Raw genomic sequence first — 22103 nt, 5'->3', positions numbered from 1 at the left:
GGTTGACGGAACAAAGGCCTCCCTCCATTAACTGCTGGGAGACCAACTGAAGGAAGAGCTAGGAAACCCTCGGCTGGAGAAAGGGAACTCAGCCGAGCACATTTTCATTTTAAAGATAGAAAATAACAGCCTTTTATTCCTTCTTCTCAGTATTAACACAGATGTAGTCTCTCCAATACAGAAATACTATTATTTTTTTATACATCAATTTCATGTAGCACTCGTGGCTTTAAATAGTGGTTTGTGAGCGATGCCTGAATGTTCAGCACGATGGGAGGCTGCAGCTGGTTGGAGCAGTCTCTCGGGGAACGAGGGGCACGCTCTCCCCACCCCTCCAAGCTGCTCCTTTGGGGGTCGAGTCTTGTGGGGGAGCAGCATCCGCCATCACTCTCCAGCCACTGGGGCCTCTGGCAAGGCTGGCGATGCTTCGCTGCCATCCCGCGCCCGGAAGAGCAACTCTCCCGACGGGATGACCTGCTCGCTGTGCCAAGCGGTGGTAGCATTGTACTGCTGGTAAAAGTCTGTGTCTGCTTGGAACATGACCAGGGCTTGGGCTGTGTGAATGCGCACGTGCTGAGCCAGGCTGTTGGCATCCAGGAACTTCTCTCCACAGGAATCGCAGGCGTACAGGATTTGGGTGTTGGGGTCTAGAATGACAGGCAAGATTTAGTTTTGAGCACCCCGCCTCTCCCAGTTCCCTTTCCTCCCATCCAGGAAGTCCACCCACGAAGGCAGCATCTGCTCCTCCTCTTGTTTCAGAAGCAGCGCTGGGGATTTTTGCCTGGTAGGGTGCTGCCCCCCTGTGGCAGCTTTATTTGCCTGAGAGAGGCTGCCTCTGGTCCCCAAAAGGAAGGGCGGCCGACCGACACACCTGCCTCTTGGACCTGTTTCACGGCCTTGGTGATCTCGGCCTTCAGTGCTTCCGTCTCGTCTGCGGTGACAGGAGCTGCGACAGGAACAACTAAGGGAAAGCATGTCCCAGTCAGCATCGTCCCCCAGGTAAGGAGGCACGCCTAGCCCCTCCGGCCGCTCAGCCTCAGGTCTTGGGAAGCGGTGGGCAGGGTGTCCAGGGGGAAAGCATTTGGAAATTCCCTGACATTTCCCTGTAATTTACGATCTAGTGAAGGTGCGGCCATAGATGACGTCAGATCAAACGGCTAAGCCGTGGAGAAATATCGGTAGCTGAGGAAGCGAGTTGTTGCCAGAGTTATGCTCATTTTTGCTTGACTCTGCCAGGCAGCACGATGATTTTTAAACATTTTAATACAGTTTGGGTTTTTCCCCCCTGATTTATTCAGTTTTTTTCACTAATTCCCTGATTTCCCTGTTTCCCTGCTGGACACCCTGGGTTGGGCAAAGCAGGATACAATCATACCCCACCTCCTGCCTCTCCACAATCTGAATAGGTTCGGGCATGAATGTTTCATTGGATGAGGCACAAAGGCCAAGGGGTGGTGGGGATGCCTTTACTCACCGGTGAGCTGGGTGACCGCTGTGGCGGCCAGGGCTTCCGTGGCCAGTGTCACCATCTCCTCCGAGGCCACAGTGACAATGTTGAGCTCGTCGTCTTCGCTGGGCTCCAGGACCTTCATCCCCGCTTTGCCTTGGTGGACCGTCTTGACGTGGGAGCGGAGGTTATCCACCCGGTTGAAGCCACGGCCGCACTTGTCGCACAGGAATGGCTTTTCCCCTGAAGGGGGGGGGGGGATGACAGAAAGGGGCGGCACCATGAGGGAGGGGCCAGGCCGGGCACACCTGCAACTTGCTCAAGTGACTGCTGGCTCCTTCTTACCCCAATTCCCAGCCCCTCACCTGTGTGGATGATGAAATGCTTGGACAGATCGCCCACGTTGACAAAAGCTTTGTTGCAGACGTTGCACTTGTGAGGGCGGATGTTGTCGTGGTGGCGGATGTGATTGGCCAGCTGGCTGGACTGGACAAATCTGGGAAGGGATTTGATAAAATTGAAAAGGGGCCAAAGACGGGCTACAAAAATGGTAGAAGATCTTAAGCATAAAAATTATCAGGAAAGACTTCATGAACTCAATCTGTATACTCTTGAGGACAGAAGGGAAAAGGACATGATTGAAACATTTAAATATGTTAAAGGGTTAAATAAGGTTCAGGAGGGAAGTGTTTTTAATAGGAAAGTCAACACAAGAACCAGAGGGCATAATCATGAGGTTAGATGGGGGAAAGATCAGAAGCAACGTGAGAAAATATTATTTGACTGAAAGAGTAGCAGATGCTTGGAACAAATTTCCACCAAATGTGGTTGGGAAATCCACAGGAACTGAATTTAAACACGCTTGGGATAAACATCCATCCATCCTAAGATAAAATACAGGAAATAGTATAAGGGCTGACTAGATGGACCAGGAGGTCTTTTTCTGCCATCAATCTTCTATGTTTCTAAGGAAAGGTCACCAGGTCGTCAAGCGAAGATCCACTTTGAAGTTAAGGGCTGACAGGGTAGATGTCCAAGAGATACAGGAGAGTGTGGCAGAATGGGAGGGAGATAGGCACAAAGCTTGAGAGATCTCGCTCACCTTTTGCCGCAGCGTTCGCAAACGTAGGGTTTTTCCCCGGTGTGCTGGCGCACGTGGGCTATTAGAGAGCTGGCCTGGGTGAAGGCTTTCCCACAAATTATGCACTGGCAAGGCTTCTCACCTGCAGGGGGAGTGGGGGAGAAGATGAGTTTGCAACCCATGTTCTTGGGCGCCCTCCTAACTCGCGAGTCGTGGGCCAGTGTGGCAGAACAGGTGCCCGTGGGGCTGCAGCCGATGCTCGCCACCTGGAAACATACACTTTTATCACCACACGGATTTATACCAGTTTTGGAGGTTAAAAGTGGCAGATTTCTGTGTTTTCAGAAAAGTTCAAAACCATGGAATAATGAGAGCTTTTGCTGAAAGGATTTTTGTTGAGCTTTGCAGGATTACAGCATCACAAAGCAACAAAGATCAAAATGACACAAACATATAGATACTATTTATACACACATACATACACATATTCAGAAGGACAGGAAATAAATTTGGTTTTGGGGTTTGACTGATTATATGTGCGTGTATATGTGTCTGTGCACGTGCGTGTATATAAAAATTCTAATAAATATATACACTGCTCAAAAAAATAAAGGGAACGCTCAAAGAACACATCCTAGATCTGAATGAAATATTCTCATTGAATACTTTGTTCTGCACAAAGTTGAATGTGCACAACAGCCTGTGAAATTGATTGTCAATCAGTGTTGCTTCCTAAAGTGGACAGTTTGATTTCAGAGAAGTTTGATTTACTTGGAGTTATATTATGTTGTTGAAATGTTCCCTTTATTTTTTTGAGAAGTATATATATTTTATCAGCCAAGTGTGATTGGACACACAAAGAATTTGTCTTTGGTGCATATGCTCTAAGTCTACATAAAAGATAAGATGTATTTGTGAAGAATCATGAGGTATAACGTTTAATGATTGTCATGGGGTACAAATAAGCAATCAGGAAACAATCAATATTCATATAAATCATAAAGATACAAGCAACAAGTTACTGTCATGCAGTCATAAGTGGGAGGAGATGGGTGATAGGAACAACGAGAAGACTAATATATGTCAGCCAAACAATGAGAAGACTAATAGTAATATATATAATAAATTCAAAATTTACACATACACACACAATATATGGTTACATATTTTTGCTGATAAGGAGGGAGGAAGGAAGGGAGCTTAGCATAGATCTATTTCAAACTTATGCTCTTGTCGGCTAGACATACCCTTACCAGGAGTTGAACCTGTAGCCTTCTCTGTGCAAGGCAGGCTATTAACCTCTAAACTATAGGCTCACCTCTGAATCATTTTCTGTCGAAATCACCCTGGTATTCCCAAATATGGAAGCAACTTTGCTTTCCTTTTTGCTATTTTCAGCAATGTTGTACCACAACAACAAAGTATTTGTTTAAAATCCTGGCTATAGATACATGCCCTTTGTGGATCCTGAAGAAAAACACCCTGACTTTATAAGTATTAGTCTTGGCTGCAAACTGGGCATCCATGTGCCAGCCTCTCCTGCCTTTTCCCGGCCCACCTCCCTCCAGAGGCAAGCAGACCCATTAGACAGCTCAAGGGTGCCGTTTCCAGGCTGGGGTGGGTGGGTGGCAGAGAGGGCTCTCCTGCAACTTCGGCTGTGGCTGCAACCGGAGTGCGCCCAGATTGCCAGGTCCCAGACTCACCTGTGTGAATGCGAACGTGCCGCTGGAGAGCCCCCGGGTCCGCAAACTGGCGCTGGCAGTGGACGCAGATGTACGGTTTCTCTCCGCTGTGTATGCGGAGATGCCGCTTTAAGTTACCTTCAGGGAAGGAAAGGCAAAGGTGCACTCGAGGTTGCCCCCATGGTGGGGAAGCTGCCACCACCGCCGTCCCCCACTTGTACTCAGGCCTGCACCTCGGCCGAGCTTCCCCGTTACCTGAGGTCGTGAACTGCTTCCCACATTCGCGGCACTTCAGCGGACCGTCGGCAATGTGGATTTTCAAGTGGGCTTTGAGGTTCCCCACCTGCCAGAAATTATGAAAAGCTGGTGGTGAGAGATAAGTGGTTGTATCCACTAGACACACCCATCCTTAGCTCTGCACCAGGCTGGGAAAGGTGGCGGCCCTTCTCCTCACCTGGTTGAACATCTTCTCGCAGTGAGGGCACTGGTGCTCTTTGTCGGTATCGTGCGTCTCGAGGTGCCGCATTTTGGAGGTGGGGTCCGAGAAGGAGCGCCCGCAGTAATCGCACTGGTAAGGCTTCTCCCCGCTGTGCACCAGCTGGTGGCGCTTCAGGTTGCCCGAGGTGGTGAACAGCTTCCCGCAGTCCTCGCAGCGGTACCGGGCCTCCCCCGTGTGGCGCTTCTTGTGCAGGTTCAGCAGGCTGAGGAGGCGGTAGCTCTTGCCGCATTCCTCACAGCTGTAGGGCTTGAGGGGGCTGCGGGGCGGGAGAGGCGCGGCCGTCAGACTACCCCAACGAGGGTGGCCGCTGCGATGCCCCCTACCCCCCCAAGACAGTGCCAGGTTTTCTGGGCCCAGAGTTGGAGCCTCTTGGGTAGTTGGGCTGCCCCTGATCTCCCATCCTAGAATGACCCCTCCCCCTTCTTCCGCCTGCCCTCCCACCTGTGGGTCTTCTCGTGCGCTTTGCAAGCCGCGGGGTCAGAAAAGGCCTTGCTGCATTCCCGGCAGGCGAAAGGCTTCTCTCCCGTGTGGATACGGATGTGGCGCTTGAAGTTGCCTGTGTGGGTGAATTCTTTTCCACAGTCCTTTGAAGGAAGCAAAAGCACCGCTAAGCCATTCTAGTGCCCGGCTGCCCGGCCCGCAAGCGCTCGCCCAGGGCCCCTGGTTTGAGACTTCCCTGCTGAAGCCCTTCCCTGCCTGCCCCTCTGCCAGCCCAGCCAAGCTCAGGGTCCCCACGTCTCTTTCCACCCTTGGCCGAGTTCTTGTTGCCTCTACTGCAGGAAGACGGAAGAGCAGAAATGCCAGCTGGACCCTCCCCCCAACTTTGAAAAAGGGAGAATGAAGGGGTACCCCTGCTGTCTGCTCTCGATTTTTGTTCTGTAGCTTCCACCCAAAGGGCTTTGTTCCCACCTATCCCCAGCAAGGATCCTACATGCCTTATTCTTTATAATAATAATAACAACAACAACGAAGTTGGGAAGAACGTTGGAGGTCTTCTAGCCCAGTGTTTCCCAACCGGTGTGCCGCAGCACACTGGTGTGCCGCGAGACATGGTCAGGTGTGCCGCGAAGAAACAGCTCAGCTTCTGGTCTCGAAACTTTTTGCGAAGAGCAAAAAGTTGTGAGAACGGAAGCTGAGCTTCCTTCTTAGCGCCTTCCAAGTTTTCCGGCAACTGCAGTGCCCCGCCCGGCTGGAGCTTCCCTGGCGGCTGCAGCAGGTGAGCTTTGGGGCCTGGTGGGAGGGTAGCGGCAGCGGAAGGGCGGCGCACAGGAGGGTGATGGCGATGGCAGCCGCAGCGGGTAGTAGCCGTGGGGCAGCGGCAGAGTGGTCGGCTGTGAGGCGGAGCTCCGGAACAGAGGCACCGACGGCGGCGGCTGGACATGCTAGAATTGCGTGGCTGGCACTTGCCTGCTGTCTGGGCCGGGACGGAGGCTCCAGCCCCACGTCCATGCCCAGCGCAACGCCAGCATGTACAGCGTCTAGCAACACATCTAGCCGCCGCCGTCGGTGCCTCCATTCCGGAGCTCCGCCTCACAGCTGACGACCTTGCCGCCGCCCCACGGCTACTGCCCAATGAGAAAGAGAGAGGGGAGAGAGAGAGAGGGAGAAAGAGAGAGGGAGAGAGGGGGGAGAGAAAGAGATAGCAAGAGGGATAGAAAGAGATAGCGAGGGAGAGAGAAAGAGAGAGGGAGAGGGGGGAGAGAAAGATAGCAAGAGAGGGAAAGGGGGGAGAGAAAGAGATAGCAAGAGAGAGGGAGGAGAGAAAGAGAAAGATAGCAAGAGAGGGAGAGAGAAAGAGGGAGAGAGGGGGAAGAGAAAGAGAGAAAGAGATAGCAAGAGAGGGAGAGGAGGGGAGAGAAAGAGAGGGAGAGGGGGGAGAGAAAGAGAGGGAGAGAGAGAAAGAGATAGCTAGAGGGAGAGGGGGGAGAGAAAGAGAAAAAGGGAGAGGGGGGGAGAGAAAAAGAGGGAGAGAAAGAGAGAGGGAGAAAGAGGGGGAAGGAGGGTGAGGGAAAGACATAGAGGGAGGGAAGGAGGGAGAGAGAAGGAGGGCAAAAAAGAGAGGAAGGAAGGGAGAAACAAAGATGGAGAGAGAGGGGGAAAGAAAGAGGAAGGAAGGGAGAGAGAGAAAGAGGGAGAGAGAAATAGAGCGAAAGGGAGGAAGAGAGAGGGTTTTTTTGTCCAAACTTTTTTTAGCCCCCGCTCCTCCCTCAATGTTCCCCAGGATTTTCTAAATGTGAATAATGTGCCGCGGCTCAAAAAAGGTTGGGAAACACTGTTCTAGTCCAACCCTATACTACTTCAGACAAAGTGTTATCCAAAATTATCTTAAAAACTTCCAGTGTTAAAGGCTTCACAACTTCTGGAGGCAAGATGTTCCACTGATCAACCGTTCTGACTGTCAGGAAATTTCTCCTTAGTTCTAAGGTGCTTCTCTCCTTATTTAGTTTCCACCTGTTGCTTCTTGTTCTATCTTCAGGTGCTTTGGAGAATAGGTGGACTCCCTCTTCTTTGTGGCAACCCCTGAGATATTGGAAGACTGCTATCATGTCTCCCCTGGGCCTTCTTTTCATTATGCCCACTTCCTGCAACCGTTCTTCATGTTTTAGCTGCCAGTCCCCTAATCATCTTGGTCTCTTTTCTCTGGACTTTTTCTAGAGTCTCAACATCCTTTTTGCATCATGGCGACCAAAACTGAATGCAGTATTCCAAGACCTTATAAAGTGATATCTATCTATCTATCTATCTATCTATCTATCTATCTATCTATCTATCTATCTATCTATCTATCTATCTATCTATCTATCTATCTATCTAATCTATCCATCCACCCACCCACCCATCCATCAGATTTATATGCTGTTCCTCTCAAGGACTCGGAACGTCTTACAACATATAAAAACAATAGAATGCAATAGCTAAATCCAATTAATTAAACTAAACAATCTAAAATCTCCAGATGAATCATACACATTCAGACCACATCCATACAGACATTCGTCGGGCAGGGGGTAAGATCTAATCACAATCAACCAACTCATTCACAACCACACATTATATTTTATAGACAGGGGAGGGAGGGGCTTGATCTAATTGTCCCATGCTTGGCGACATAAATTAGTCTTGAGACTCTTGCGGAAGGCGCGGAGGGTGGGGGGGAGTACGAATCTCCAGGGGGAGCTGATTCCAGATGGCCGGGCCCACTACAAAGAAAGCTCTTCCCCAGGCCCCGCCAAACAATTGTCTAGTTGACGGGACCCGGAGAAGGCCAACTCTGTGGGACCGAACCGGCCGCTGGAACTCATGCAGTAGGAGGTGGTCACGCAAGTAATCTGGTCCAATGCCCTGTAGGGCTTTATAATCCTCATGCTTTGGGAACGGCTCTTTCAGCAGGGTTGCTCTATTCCTAGGGTAGCTCACAGGCCCGTGGCTCACCTCGCACTTGTGGGTCACGGAACCATACGCTTTGGACTCTGTCCTGTCACTGTACGTCCCCGAACGCAACAGTCTGGCCTCTCCCGCATTCTCCAGCCCAGAGTCGCTGCCTCCGGATTCAAAGTCCTCAGGGACGCTACCGTTCGTCAGGAGGGTCGGTTCGGGCTCCTCGGCGGTCTTGCCGTTGCCCTCCGCCTCGGAGGGCGGGTCGTCGTCTTCTTCACGGCCTTCCAACTCCACCTCCATCTCCGCAGGGACTTTCGGAGTCGGAGCGTCTAGAGGAGCAAGGATGCAAGACGGAGCTCAATATATATATTGATATATATATATATATATATATATATATATATATATATATATATATATATATATATATATGTGTTAAAATGTTTTCAGCTGGAATTTTAAAATTAAGGGAGACTAGGATGGTCCCATTTCGGCCTTATTAGGCCTCATCAGCTAGCCACACCCCTTTCTTTTACTGGGATTCGATCTGGTGAACTCTGCATTGTAAAGCAGAGAACTAGCAGTTAGAGCTATTCGATCTGAATCCTTCCAGCTCTGTACCAGGGAGGGGCTATATGTTTTTCTTAAGTCGGATCACCCTGGTATATTTAAGGAACGTCACAGCTCCTTTTTGCCTCTAGGCCCAACCCAGGACCACTACAAGGCAGTTAATATATTTATAGCCGACAACTATATTCTGTATGTGTTAAAATGTTTTCAGCTGGAATTTTAAAATTAAGGGAGACTAGGATGGTCCCATTTCGGCCTTATTAGGCCTCATCAGCTAGCCACACCCCTTTCTTTTACTGGGATTCGATCTGGTGAACTCTGCATTGTAAAGCAGAGAACTAGCAGTTAGAGCTATTCGATCTGAATCCTTCCAGCTCTGTACCAGGGAGGGGCTATATGTTTTTCTTAAGTCGGATCACCCTGGTATATTTAAGGAACGTCACAGCTCCTTTTTGCCTCTAGGCCCAACCCAGGACCACTACAAGGCAGTTAATATATTTATAGCCGACAACTATATTCTGTATGTGTTAAAATGTTTTCAGCTGGAATTTTAAAATTAAGGGAGACTAGGATGGTCCCATTTCGGCCTTATTAGGCCTCATCAGCTAGCCACACCCCTTTCTTTTACTGGGATTCGATCTGGTGAACTCTGCATTGTAAAGCAGAGAACTAGCAGTTAGAGCTATTCGATCTGAATCCTTCCAGCTCTGTACCAGGGAGGGGCTATATGTTTTTCTTAAGTCGGATCACCCTGGTATATTTAAGGAACGTCACAGCTCCTTTTTGCCTCTAGGCCCAACCCAGGACCACTACAAGGCAGTTAATATATTTATAGCCGACAACTATATTCTGTATGTGTTAAAATGTTTTCAGCTGGAATTTTAAAATTAAGGGAGACTAGGATGGTCCCATTTCGGCCTTATTAGGCCTCATCAGCTAGCCACACCCCTTTCTTTTACTGGGATTCGATCTGGTGAACTCTGCATTGTAAAGCAGAGAACTAGCAGTTAGAGCTATTCGATCTGAATCCTTCCAGCTCTGTACCAGGGAGGGGCTATATGTTTTTCTTAAGTCGGATCACCCTGGTATATTTAAGGAACGTCACAGCTCCTTTTTGCCTCTAGGCCCAACCCAGGACCACTACAAGGCAGTTAATATATTTATAGCCGACAACTATATTCTGTATGTGTTAAAATGTTTTCAGCTGGAATTTTAAAATTAAGGGAGACTAGGATGGTCCCATTTCGGCCTTATTAGGCCTCATCAGCTAGCCACACCCCTTTCTTTTACTGGGATTCGATCTGGTGAACTCTGCATTGTAAAGCAGAGAACTAGCAGTTAGAGCTATTCGATCTGAATCCTTCCAGCTCTGTACCAGGGAGGGGCTATATGTTTTTCTTTAATTTTAAAATTCCAGCTGAAAACATTTTAACACATACAGAATATAGTTGTCGGCTATAAATATATTAACTGCCTTGTAGTGGTCCTGGGTTGGGCCTAGAGGCAAAAAGGAGCTGTGACGTTCCTTAAATATACCAGGGTGATCCGACTTAAGAAAAACATATAGCCCCTCCCTGGTACAGAGCTGGAAGGATTCAGATCGAATAGCTCTAACTGCTAGTTCTCTGCTTTACAATGCAGAGTTCACCAGATCGAATCCCAGTAAAAGAAAGGGGTGTGGCTAGCTGATGAGGCCTAATAAGGCCGAAATGGGACCATCCTAGTCTCCCTTAATTTTAAAATTCCAGCTGAAAACATTTTAACACATACAGAATATAGTTGTCGGCTATAAATATATTAACTGCCTTGTAGTGGTCCTGGGTTGGGCCTAGAGGCAAAAAGGAGCTGTGACGTTCCTTAAATATACCAGGGTGATCCGACTTAAGAAAAACATATAGCCCCTCCCTGGTACAGAGCTGGAAGGATTCAGATCGAATAGCTCTAACTGCTAGTTCTCTGCTTTACAATGCAGAGTTCACCAGATCGAATCCCAGTAAAAGAAAGGGGTGTGGCTAGCTGATGAGGCCTAATAAGGCCGAAATGGGACCATCCTAGTCTCCCTTAATTTTAAAATTCCAGCTGAAAACATTTTAACACATACAGAATATAGTTGTCGGCTATAAATATATTAACTGCCTTGTAGTGGTCCTGGGTTGGGCCTAGAGGCAAAAAGGAGCTGTGACGTTCCTTAAATATACCAGGGTGATCCGACTTAAGAAAAACATATAGCCCCTCCCTGGTACAGAGCTGGAAGGATTCAGATCGAATAGCTCTAACTGCTAGTTCTCTGCTTTACAATGCAGAGTTCACCAGATCGAATCCCAGTAAAAGAAAGGGGTGTGGCTAGCTGATGAGGCCTAATAAGGCCGAAATGGGACCATCCTAGTCTCCCTTAATTTTAAAATTCCAGCTGAAAACATTTTAACACATACAGAATATAGTTGTCGGCTATAAATATATTAACTGCCTTGTAGTGGTCCTGGGTTGGGCCTAGAGGCAAAAAGGAGCTGTGACGTTCCTTAAATATACCAGGGTGATCCGACTTAAGAAAAACATATAGCCCCTCCCTGGTACAGAGCTGGAAGGATTCAGATCGAATAGCTCTAACTGCTAGTTCTCTGCTTTACAATGCAGAGTTCACCAGATCGAATCCCAGTAAAAGAAAGGGGTGTGGCTAGCTGATGAGGCCTAATAAGGCCGAAATGGGACCATCCTAGTCTCCCTTAATTTTAAAATTCCAGCTGAAAACATTTTAACACATACAGAATATAGTTGTCGGCTATAAATATATTAACTGCCTTGTAGTGGTCCTGGGTTGGGCCTAGAGGCAAAAAGGAGCTGTGACGTTCCTTAAATATACCAGGGTGATCCGACTTAAGAAAAACATATATATATATATATATATATATATATATATATATTTCAGAGACGTGGAGAGGGGAGATCTGCTGCTTGGGTGACAGTCTATCCTCCATATTAACCTACCCAGGCTTACCATGGTCCTTTGAGACTGGAGGATGCCAATGCATATATATACAGTGGTACCTCTACTTGCAAACTTCTTTCGTTCCGTAACCAGGTCCTTAAGTAGAAATGTTTGTAAGAAGAAGCAATTTTTACCATAGGAATCAATGTACAAGCAAATAATGCGTGCAAACCCATTAGGAAAGAAATAAAAGCTCGGAATTTGGGTGGGAGGAGGAGGAGGAAGAAGAGGAGGACAGTCGCTGCCCAGAGCAAAGGGAACATTCCTTTTCTCTGGCCGCTGACAGAGGTTTATTCTCTCTCTCCAAGCGCCCAGAGAAAAGAAAATGCTTCGTTTGCTCTGGACTGCCAAAGCCTCCTTAAGCACCATTGGCAGCCCAGAAAAGCCCAAGATTGCCGGGAATGGCAGGAAACTGTCCAGGCCTTTGTGTCGCTCTCAAATTTCCTGGGAAATTTTTCCAGGCTCGGATTCTTAAGTAGAAAACGGTTCTTAAGAAGAGGCAAAAAAATCTTGAACACTCAGTTCTTATCTAGAAAAGTTCTTAAGGAGAGGTGTTCTTAGGTAGAGGTACCACTGTATATATATATTCTCTGTCTTGCAAGGCAAAGGCTGCAAGTTCAAATCCCAGTGAGGGTATGGCTAGCTGATGAGGCCAGAACAAGGCCATAATACGTAGATCTATCCTAGACTCCCTTTCAAATTCAGCAAAAACATGGGACAATTTATATGGGACAATGACGAGTGAGACCTCGTCAAAACGTCGCCAGAAATTTCAAAATCCTACACGGGAAGAAACCCGAATATACCAAGACCGTCATACCTGTACCCGTGAAAATCTACGAAAACAAATTATATATATATATATAGCTGAAGGGATTGGATACTGTAGCCTAGAGGATAATTCTCTGCCTTACAAGGCAAAGGTTGCAGGTTCAAGTCCCAGTGGGTATGGCTAGCTGATGAGGCCAAAATAAGGCCGAAATAGATCTATCCTAGTCTCCCTTAATTTTCAAATTCAGCAAAAAAACATGTGACATATATATATATATGTCTAAAAACATTTAACATATATATATATATATACACATACACACACACTGTATATAAATAAATAAATATAAATAAATAAATATAAATTGTGTGTGTGTGTGTGTGTGTGTGTGTGTGTGTATATATATATATATATATATAAAAAACACCACTCAGGAGCCGACAGCCTCTCGTCTGCTAAGAAGGTTTCAAAGATCAGCCCTCAAAATTATAGTCAATAGAGGAATTGCCATGACAACCTAGTCAGCAGCTCTGCTTTCAGATCATGGGTCAAATAATTTATTATTAACTACCAGTTCGGCTCAGTCTGTGCGTACCAGTAGTGGCGGTCGCCAGTGGTTTCGTGAACAGGTAGCGGCGGCAGCATGAGGCTCCACCTACCTACCCACCTGGACGTCGCCGTTTTTACCGTATGTTTTTAAACATTAATGTGCAAAGTTTGTGCAGAAGCATGTGTGATGGGGGCATGGGCGCTTCCGAGCCGGTAGGGAAGGTAAGTAAGATTTCACCGCTTGACACAAGAATGCCCTGTGCTTCCGCCGTTATTGCATCTCCTAATGCCAACACACTCTGGCCAACTTAAGCGTGAAGAATTTTTCTCTCTCCGTAACCTTACATCCCTGCCTTGAGGGGCTCACCAGCTTCCCTGGCCTGAGAAGGAAGAGTGGCGACGGGGCTGCTTTCTTCGTGGGTGGAGAGGCCGATCTGCAGCTCTTCCGACGGTCCCTCTGTCTCCCCGGGACCTTCTGTGCCTGTGTCTGGAAAGAAGGACGAAGCTAGCAGCCACCTTTGAGGAATCTCGAGCAAGGAAGAAAGGTGGGGGGGGGGGCCTTCCAGGAGGGAAGGGGCCAGAAGAGGATGTCACTCTTGGAGCAGAGCAGGAAACAACTACGCTGAACGTTCCAGAGTTTGGCATGATTCATAATTTTATTAAAAATAGCCCATAAAATCTGCTACAACGTCCTTTCTCTCAATGACTATTTCAGCTTCAACCACAACAACACACGAGCATGCAACAGATACAAACTCAAACTAACATTAATGTTTCTCTGAACCACATTTGGAAGACTGTTCAGTTCTGGAGACCTCACCTACAAAAAGATATGGATAAAATTGAACGGGTCCAAAGACGGGCTACAAAAATGGTGGAAGGTCTGAAGCATAAAACATATCAGGAAAGACTTCATGAACTCAATCTGTATAGTCTGGAGGACAGAAGGAAAAGGGGGGACATGATCGAAACATTTAAATATGTGAAAGGGTTAAATAAGGTTCAGGAGGGAAGTGTTTTTAATAGGAAAGTGAACAAAGGGACACAATCTGATGTTAATTGGGGGAAAGATCAGGAACAACATGAGAAAATACTGAAAGAGTACTAGATCCTTGGAACAAAATTCCAGCAGACATGATTGGTAAATCCAGAGTCAGTGAATTTAAACATGCCTGGGATAAACATAGGTCCATCCTAAGATAAAACACAGGAAATAGTATAAGGGACTAGATGGACCAGGAGGTCTTTTTCTGCCATCAATCTTCAATGTTTCTAATTGGTCCAGCTTTCCTGTAAGCGTTGGAGAGGTTTAGCTTGGAAGGAAATGGGAAATATAAAGTTATATTTCCACAACAGGCTGAAGGCAGCTCTTTATGGCAACAGAACTGCCCTCTCAAGCTGGACAGTGGGCTACTAGGGTGGGGCAGAGTTACTAGTTTGGAATGAGGGTGGGGCAGAGTTACTACAGAATTTTCAAACTTGCCATGGGTAAAGGAAGAAGCAAGACGTATTTGAAAATTGTAAGTTCTCTTGAGATTGGCGAGAAACTGGGGAGAAAGAAAATGTTTTTCTCCAGCGCCTTTTCCCATTAACTCCGCCAGCTACGCTTCTGAGTAAGAGATTCCTGCACCCTACCTGGCCTTTGACCAGCCTCACTCCCTTCTGCTGCTATCGCTTCGTCCTTCGGGTCCTCATCAGGACGGGCCTCTTCGGCTGTCTGGATTGGCTCCTCCTGCTCCTTGGGGGCTTCTGACTCTTTGTGCCTGTTGTTGGTTTTCTCCTGCCCTGGGATGGGGGGGGGGAGAGAAAGAGAGGGAGGAAGCAAAAGCAACTGACCATTCAGACCTCTCCAGCCACAAAAAAACCCAGTAAACGGGACAACCTCCCCTCACCTTGGGGAGCATTTCAAAGGTCTAGCCTGCCATGCTTTTAGCATTAGCATTTGGAGTTATCTACCGCTTCATAGTGCTTTACAGCCCCCTCTAAGCGGTTTACAGAATCAGCATAATCTGGGTCCTCATTTGACCCACCCTGGAAGGATGGAAGGCTGAGTCGACCTTGAGCTGGTGATGATATTTGAACTGCTGAACTACAGCTAGCAGTTACCTGAAGTAGCCTGCAGTGCTGCAACTCTAACCACTGCACCAGCACGGCTCATCATTGCCCATCAAGCTCAGCAGGGGCCCAATCTTCCTGTTTCCACTATTATCTACAGAAACTGGGCATCAGCAGTTGGCTCAAGATGATCAGTCCTGTTCATCATAATACAATGTTCCCTCTTTTATCACGGGTGTTACATTCCAGGACCACCCGCGATAAACGGAAATCCGCGAAGTAGGATTTTCTGCGACATTCTGGGCAGGAGGTTGCCCACTTCTTCCAAAGTCCCTGGCGGGCCGGACTTCAGCTCCTACCATTCCAAGCCCCAAGGTAGGGACCCATGGGAGTTGGAGTCTGGCACATCTGAGGCGATGCGGGGGAGACTGGGCTTACGAGTCCGCCTAAGCACACTGCGTGTTCCCCCCCAAAGCAGTCAGGTAAGAGAGACGGTGCCTCTCTGCCGCTAACCGCCTGATGACCTTGGCCGCCACAGCCGCCTCCTTGAAAGCACTCAAGGATCCAGAGGGGAAGAAAGGAGGGAACACTATATTTCTAGTATTTCTAAAATTTCTAATATTTCTAAAATTTCTAATATTTTTGGCTCAACGGATCTATGGCTATCGTACTCATCTTAATGATAGACCACAAATTTCCAGCACATTTAAGGAACCCCCACACTAAAAAGGAAACCAGGGTGGCCAAGCACATATCGGGCACACCGCCTCCCCTCCATGCGTCCGACAGAACAAATATCAGTGGTGCTTTGAGACCAGGAGAGCAAAATCAATCCTGCTTGCCTGTGTACCCTTCCCACAAAGGTCCAGCCTCAAGGTAGGAAGTCCAGGGCTGCACGTTGACAAGCCCTCACCTTGCTGGTTGCTTCCCTATGTCTTCGAAATGGCTTTATCACTTCCATCCATTTCCGCTGCGACAGGCAGTTGGGCATTAGTATAACAAAATGCCCTCTTTGCAGAACACAAACACCCTGCCGAGCCACTTCCTGGGTCTGGCTGGAGACAATGGCTTCTTCTCCGACAGGCCCAGGGGTTGAGGTGGCCCCCGGAGGCAAGAAAGGGAACCGAACCCAAGGCCAGGAAAGTGCCCTACCAGCCACTGCGGGGATTTCCAAGTCAGCTGGTGCCGAGAGAGCCCTCAGTGTGTTGCAGGCTTGGATGACCTCCTGCATCTGAAGGAAGCTGCCCACGGCAAAGACGTCGTCCACATTCTCCGGGCTGAGGGTCAGCTTGGCCGTGTACATGAATTCCAGCACGTGCTCCAGACCTGCGTGAGAGGCACCCACAGCCAGCAGGATGAGAGCTGGCAGCAGCTGCCACAAACACTGCCCCTGTTCTCCCCCAGTATGCTCCCAAAGCATAGGCCACCACCTCTTAAGGCTTGCTTTAAATCAAGGCTGCTGTAAGGTAGACTGCATGAGAGCCTAGAGCAGTGATAATGAACCTTTTTTCCCATGGGTGCCAAAAGTGTGCGCGCGTGGAGGCCAGAAATGGCCCATTTCCCAACTTCTGGTGGGCCCGGGAAGTCCATTTTTCACCCTCCAGAGGCTTCCAGGAAGCCTGAAAAGGGCAAAAATGCCCTTCGCCATTCCCTCAGAGGCCCTGCATAAGCGGAAAACGCCCTTCCATGGCCTCCATGTGAGCAGAAAATCAACTGGCCGGCACCCCCATGAGCTGAGCTAGGGCGATGGCTCGCGTGCCAGCAAATATGGCTCTGCGTGCCACCTGTGGCACCCATGCCATAGGTTCACCATCACTGGCCTAGAGCATGGTTCTCTATAGTTCTTCATGTTGTGGTGACCCCCAACCATAAGTCTAGCACTAATTCTCCCAACAGAGATTTAAACTGATTGGCAGGAAGGTCAGAGGGACATCTGTAAACGCCTAATTGGTCGGATTGTAAAAATATCTACCAAGGTACAGTGGTACCTCAAGATACGAACCCCTCGTCTTACGAACAACTCAAGATACGAACCTGGGGTTCAGAAAAAATTTGCCTCTTCTTACGAACTTTTTTCGTGTTACGAACGCCAAACCCGAACTTCCAGGTTCGGCGTTCGGGAGGCTGCTGGGAAGCCCCCCGGCTGTTTTAAAAGGTGACAGCCAGGCGGCGGGGCTTCCCAGGAGCCTCCGAACGCCGAACACGGAAGTTTGGGTTTGGCGTTCGGCTTCGGGAGGCTGCTGGAAAGCCGCCCGGCTGTTTTAAAAGGTGACAGCCGGGCTGGGGGGCTTCCCAGCAACCTCCCGAACCCCGAACTTTTGCCAAACTTCTGGGTTCGGGGGGTTGCTGGGAAGCCCCCCAGCCCGGCGGTCACCTTTTAAAACAGCCGGGCAGCTTCCCAGGAGCCTCCAAACGCCGAACGCAGAAGTTCGGGTTTGGCGTTCGGCTTCAGGAGGCTCCTGGGAAGCCGCCCGGCTGTTTTAAAAGGTGACCGCCTGGCTGGGGGGCTTCCCAGCAACCCCCCAAACCCGGAAATTCGGCAAACGTTCGGAGTTCGGGAGGTTGCTGGGAAGCCCCCCAGCCCGGCAGTCACCTTTTAAATCAGCCGGGCGGCTTTCCAGCAGCCTCCCGAAGCCGAACGCCATGTGGGCTCCGCTCTCTTCCCCACCCATCGCCCGTATCCCCCTCCGCCGCCGCCCGCTGGCTGCGAGCGCTTTGCCAGGCGGCCAGGAGACATTCAGCGTGTGGAGGAATGGGAAGCTCAAACGCCGGTGGCTTCAGCTTCCCATTCCTCCATGCACTTCGCCCTCAATGCTTCTTGGCCGCCTGGCAGAGCGCTCGCAGCCAGCGGCGGCGGGGGGGGGAATACGGGCGATGGGTGGGACAGAGGGGCGGGGTTAAGTCTCCTTCGGCAGCTGGGGAACTGCCCGGCTTTGTTGTTTTGGCTGCAGCGGGTGCTGTGGTGGGGACCTTTGGGTTTTTGGCTGGGGGGGGAAGGTGAAGCACTGGGGTGGGGTGGCCGGCCCTCCTGCCTCCTCCCCCAGCCAAAAACACAAAGTCAGGCAGCCTCCAGCCGCCAAAGGAGCCTCCTGATTCTCCCCGCTTCTCTGTCCCGCTCATTGCCCGTGTCTGGCAGAAGCTGCTGCCCGATTGCTCTTAGCCGGCGGGATGCAAAGTGCTGGGGTGGGGGTGTGGGTCCTGACAGCCCCCCCACCCCAATGCGAGCGGCGGGGAGTCGCCCATGGCCGGCAGAAGATCGCTTTTGCTGACCTGATGCCTCGCGGGGAAGCCGGGCAAGAGCGATCTTCTGCCGGCCATGGGCGACTCCCCGCCGCTCGCCCATGGCCGGCAGAAGATCGCTTCCCCGCGAGGCATCAGGTCAGCATTCTGGGCGGGCTGGGCTGGGCGTTTTCCTGGAAGGAGTGCCATCCACCACCGAGCTTTTCGTAATCTGTTTCAATTTTCTTCACACACCCCCAAACATTCCCCGCCAAGCCCCACCTTGCTTCGCTTGAATGGTCGGAGGACACGACATTCACCGCCTCCATTGCTTCCTTCGGCTTTGCGATTGGGCAGAGCGGCGGGAGGCGCGTCCATAGGCTTGGCCGGGTCGGCGCAGCACTCTCCCTTCGCCAACCCTTTGGCGGTCACCGGTGGGTTTAGGCTGCCTCATCACCAACTCCCCCTCCCCAGAATCATTACCCCTCCCCCGTTCGGATCTCCCCCCCTCCCCGCCCGGGGGGCTGGGCTGGGAGGGGGGGGAAAAAGAGAAAGAAGGCGGCGCTCCCCGCCCAGCCACGATGGTCCCTTCCTTACCGCTCATGTTGGCTGACGGGGAAGGTTAACCTAAGTGGTGGCGGAGGGGTGGGCGGGGCGGGGGCAGCGAAGTCGGTGACGAGGCAGCCTAACCCCACCGGTGACCGCCAAAGGGTTGGCGAAGGGAGGGTGTTGCGCCGACCCGGCCAAGCCTATGGACGCGCCTCCCGCCGCTCTGCCCAATCGCAAAGCTGAAGGAAGCACGGGAGGCGGTGAATGTCGTGTCCTCCGACCAGTCAAGCGAAGCAAGGCGAGGCTTGGCGGGGAATGTTGGTGGGGGGGAGTGAAGAAAATTGAAACAGATTACGAAAAGCTCGGTGGTGGTGATGGCACTCCTTCCAGGAAAACGCCTCCGGGGGGCTGGGCTGGGCGTTTTGCACCGGCTGCTACAGCCGCCGGCTTCCTTACCCTTCACCCATGGCTGGCAGAAGATCGCCCCGCTCGGTCGGCGGCTCCGGAGAGGCAGGAGCCGGGTGCTGGCCTTTCTTTTGTCCCCCGCCGCCGCCGCCGCCCGCTGGCTGCGAGCGCTCTGCCAGGCGGCCAGGAGGCATTCAGGGCGAAGTGCATGGAGGAATGGGAAGCTGAAGCCACCGGCGTTTGAGCTTCCCATTCCTCCACACGCTGAATGCCTCCTGGCTCAAGCGGCGGCAGCAGACCGCCTTTGGGTTTTCGGCTCGGGGAGGAGGGAGTTAGGAAGGTCCTTCTGCTCCCCCCCCAGCTCAAAACCCAAAGGCGGTCTGCCGCGAATCCCGAAATTTTGCCAAACTTCCGGGTTCGGGAGGCTGCTGGGAAGCTCCCCCCCCCCCCCCCCCCCGGGGCTGTTTTAAAAGGTGACAGCCGGGCGGCAGCGGTTTTTTGCGGGAGGGTTTTTGTTGTTGCACGGATTAATTGACTTTACATTGTTTCCTATGGGAAACAATGTTTCGTCTTACGAACCTTTTGTCTTACGAACCTCCCCCTGGAACCAATTAGGTTCGTATCTTGAGGTACCACTGTACCAGAATCGAAGCTTTAGTTCCTAACACGTTGGGAAGTTTGTCTTTTCCCAAGGTCTTAGGCGATCCCTGTGAAACAGTCATTTGACCCCCCCCCCCAAAGGGGTCCCAACCCCAGGTTGAGAACCACTGGCCTAGAGGCTCTGTAGCTTTTATTTATTTATTGGATTTATATCCTGCCCCACTCTGAGGACTTTTGCAGCTATTGTATATGAGAAGGGATCATCGGGGAGAACTCGAGGCTGCCATCTTGTTCCTCCTCACGAAGGCCAACTCCTCTAGCTGGGCCCTCTATCTAATCTCCCCTCCCAGCATTGGGATGCTCCCAAATCTCATCTCTAGGGGAAGGCTGGGGGATTTTTGCGCCCAGTGAAAGGTGCAAAAAATAAGTTTAATGAAGGGGGGGGGGGCTTTAAAGCAGGGCTCTTCAAACTTGGCAACTTTAAGACTTGTGACAGCTCCCAGAATTTAAGACATGTGAACTTTGAGTCTTGTGGATTTCACGTCCCAGAACTGGTGGGACTTTAAGTCTTATGGACTTCAACTCCCAGAATTCTTTAAGCCTAAGACCTTGGGAATTCAACTCCCAGAATTTAAGACATGTGGACTTTAAGCCTTGTGGACTTCAGCTCCCAGAATTCTCTGGCTGGAGAATTCTGGGAGTTGAAGTCCACAAGGCTTAAAGTTGCCAAATTTTGAGGACCTTTGCTTTTAAAATTCCAGTTCTGTCTCTCCTGCCAGGGAGGATCTACCTGCCGCGTTGCTGATGTCCAGGTGCACCACGTCCTTCTGGTCCACGAAGAGCATCCTGAAGTATTCGCTGCAGGCCGCCAGCACCGCCTTATGGGCCTTGAAGTCGATACCGTCCACCACAAAGGTGCAGTCGCACAACAGGCCCAGCTGCCGCTGCTGGTTCAGCTGCTCCAGGACTTGCTGGCTGTGCTGTGGAAAGTCCATGGCTGCAGAAAGAGAGGCGACATCAGGGCGTGCGGCGATGCTGCGGTGCTGCCGCCCGTCCCCGCCGAGCGATCGGGGGACCCGGGACGGCTTCTTAGCCTGGCCTACCCCGGAAGGCTGTTGTGTCGCGGGAAAGGAAGCCGGTCTTGTCCCGCATTTCCGGTGAGGTTTCCGGCGCCGCCTGACAATCGCCGCCCCGCTTTCCCAGCGATGGTCGGAGAGGAGACCGCGGTCGCGCCCCAGCCCTTCCCGCACCCCGGGGACCTGTCCGCGCCGCGATTCCTTTGCCCGATCTCGCCTGCGGGGGACGGACGGCCCCACTTTCAAAACCCGGCCCCGAGCGGGTGGACGGAGCCCGGTGCAACTCCCCGCAATCTCGGCCCCGCACCTGCCATCCCCACGAGCGTCACATCATCCCGGCGGCGGCGGCGATCATGGTGACACGGAACAGACAAAGGGCGCCGCCATTTTGCACCCGGGCGGAAGCAGCGCTCGGAGCGGAAGGGTGCCCGTTTTGTACGGCGCAGACGCCGCGGGCTTAGACTTCTTCCTGCCAGCCGCGCAGGCACGTCAGCCTCTGAACCAGCCACAGCGCGGGTCCTGTTACCATGACGACAAAAGCGTTCAGGAGGCTTCGACAAGGCCTCAAGCCTGTGTGGCGGCAGGGAGGGGTGTCTGTTTTCTCTTTTTTAATATATAAAAATATTTTTATTAATTTTATGGGAGATCTGTTTTTTCTACTCCCCAGGAGACCTTGTCCGTGCGGGGGTTGAGGTAACCCCGGCCTCCTCCTCCGCCCTCTATCCCTCCCATCACCCAAAGGAAAACCGCCTCGGCAGCTGCCGGAAGGCACGGACGCTTTTGCGCTGCTCCCGTGTTTTGCCAACAGAGCCGTGTGGATCCTGTCAACCGCCGCGCCCGGCGTGTGGTGGTGGTGGGGAGCGCCAGAGATGGTTCCCCTCCCTTCCCGGCCGTCCCTTTTCAACGGCTTGGCATTTTTCATCCCTCGGGATGGCGCCCCTCCCTCTCCCCACAGCAGCAGCAAGAGCCCTGCGAGGTGGGCCGAGAGCCCCTTCCCACCGAGCAAGCAGCCTGAGGGGGAAGGTGTGGGTGAGGCGGGACTCGTTTCCCCTCAAACACTGGAGTTTTGGGGGTCCGCAGTAGAGGGGGGTGGGGAGGAAGTGGATGGTTGGTCTCTGTTCACGCTGCCTCGTAAAGTTGAATTATAGAATAATTATTTAAAAAAGGAAAAATTGAGAATGAATGATGGGAAACACAGATGACAAAAGTAGGTTCTGAGGAGGCAGCATTAGAGG

At 50.9% G+C, this 22103-nt stretch overlaps 1 protein-coding gene across 2 annotated transcripts; it reads right to left on the bottom strand.

Annotated features, from left to right (window-relative positions):
- Positions 1 to 101: 101 nt before the first annotated feature.
- ZBTB17 (zinc finger and BTB domain containing 17) lies at positions 102 to 21334 on the bottom strand. Of its 2 annotated transcripts, XM_070759363.1 has the most exons (15): positions 21176 to 21334; positions 20583 to 20789; positions 16172 to 16345; positions 14600 to 14749; positions 13332 to 13451; positions 8142 to 8416; positions 5151 to 5293; positions 4665 to 4965; positions 4466 to 4553; positions 4232 to 4348; positions 2550 to 2670; positions 1813 to 1943; positions 1475 to 1690; positions 872 to 961; positions 102 to 647 (listed from the first exon to the last, which is right to left on the bottom strand). In XM_070759363.1, exons 1-15 carry the CDS (start codon positions 21180 to 21182, stop codon positions 385 to 387), a joined length of 2403 nt encoding a protein of 800 aa, XP_070615464.1. In that variant the 5' UTR covers positions 21183 to 21334; the 3' UTR covers positions 102 to 384. The 2 variants fall into 2 exon arrangements, with proteins under 2 accessions (XP_070615464.1, XP_070615463.1); XM_070759362.1 differs by lacking the exon at positions 13332 to 13451 and having other exon boundaries at positions 21176 to 21268.
- Between the last annotated feature and the right edge of the window lie 769 nt (positions 21335 to 22103).

Source organism: Erythrolamprus reginae, chromosome 8 (assembly GCF_031021105.1).
Source record: "Erythrolamprus reginae isolate rEryReg1 chromosome 8, rEryReg1.hap1, whole genome shotgun sequence".
In the NCBI taxonomy this organism is placed as follows: domain Eukaryota; kingdom Metazoa; phylum Chordata; class Lepidosauria; order Squamata; family Dipsadidae; genus Erythrolamprus; species Erythrolamprus reginae.
The sequence above is the reverse complement of the archived record's forward strand: the minus strand, read 5'-3'. Positions and strand labels throughout refer to the sequence as shown.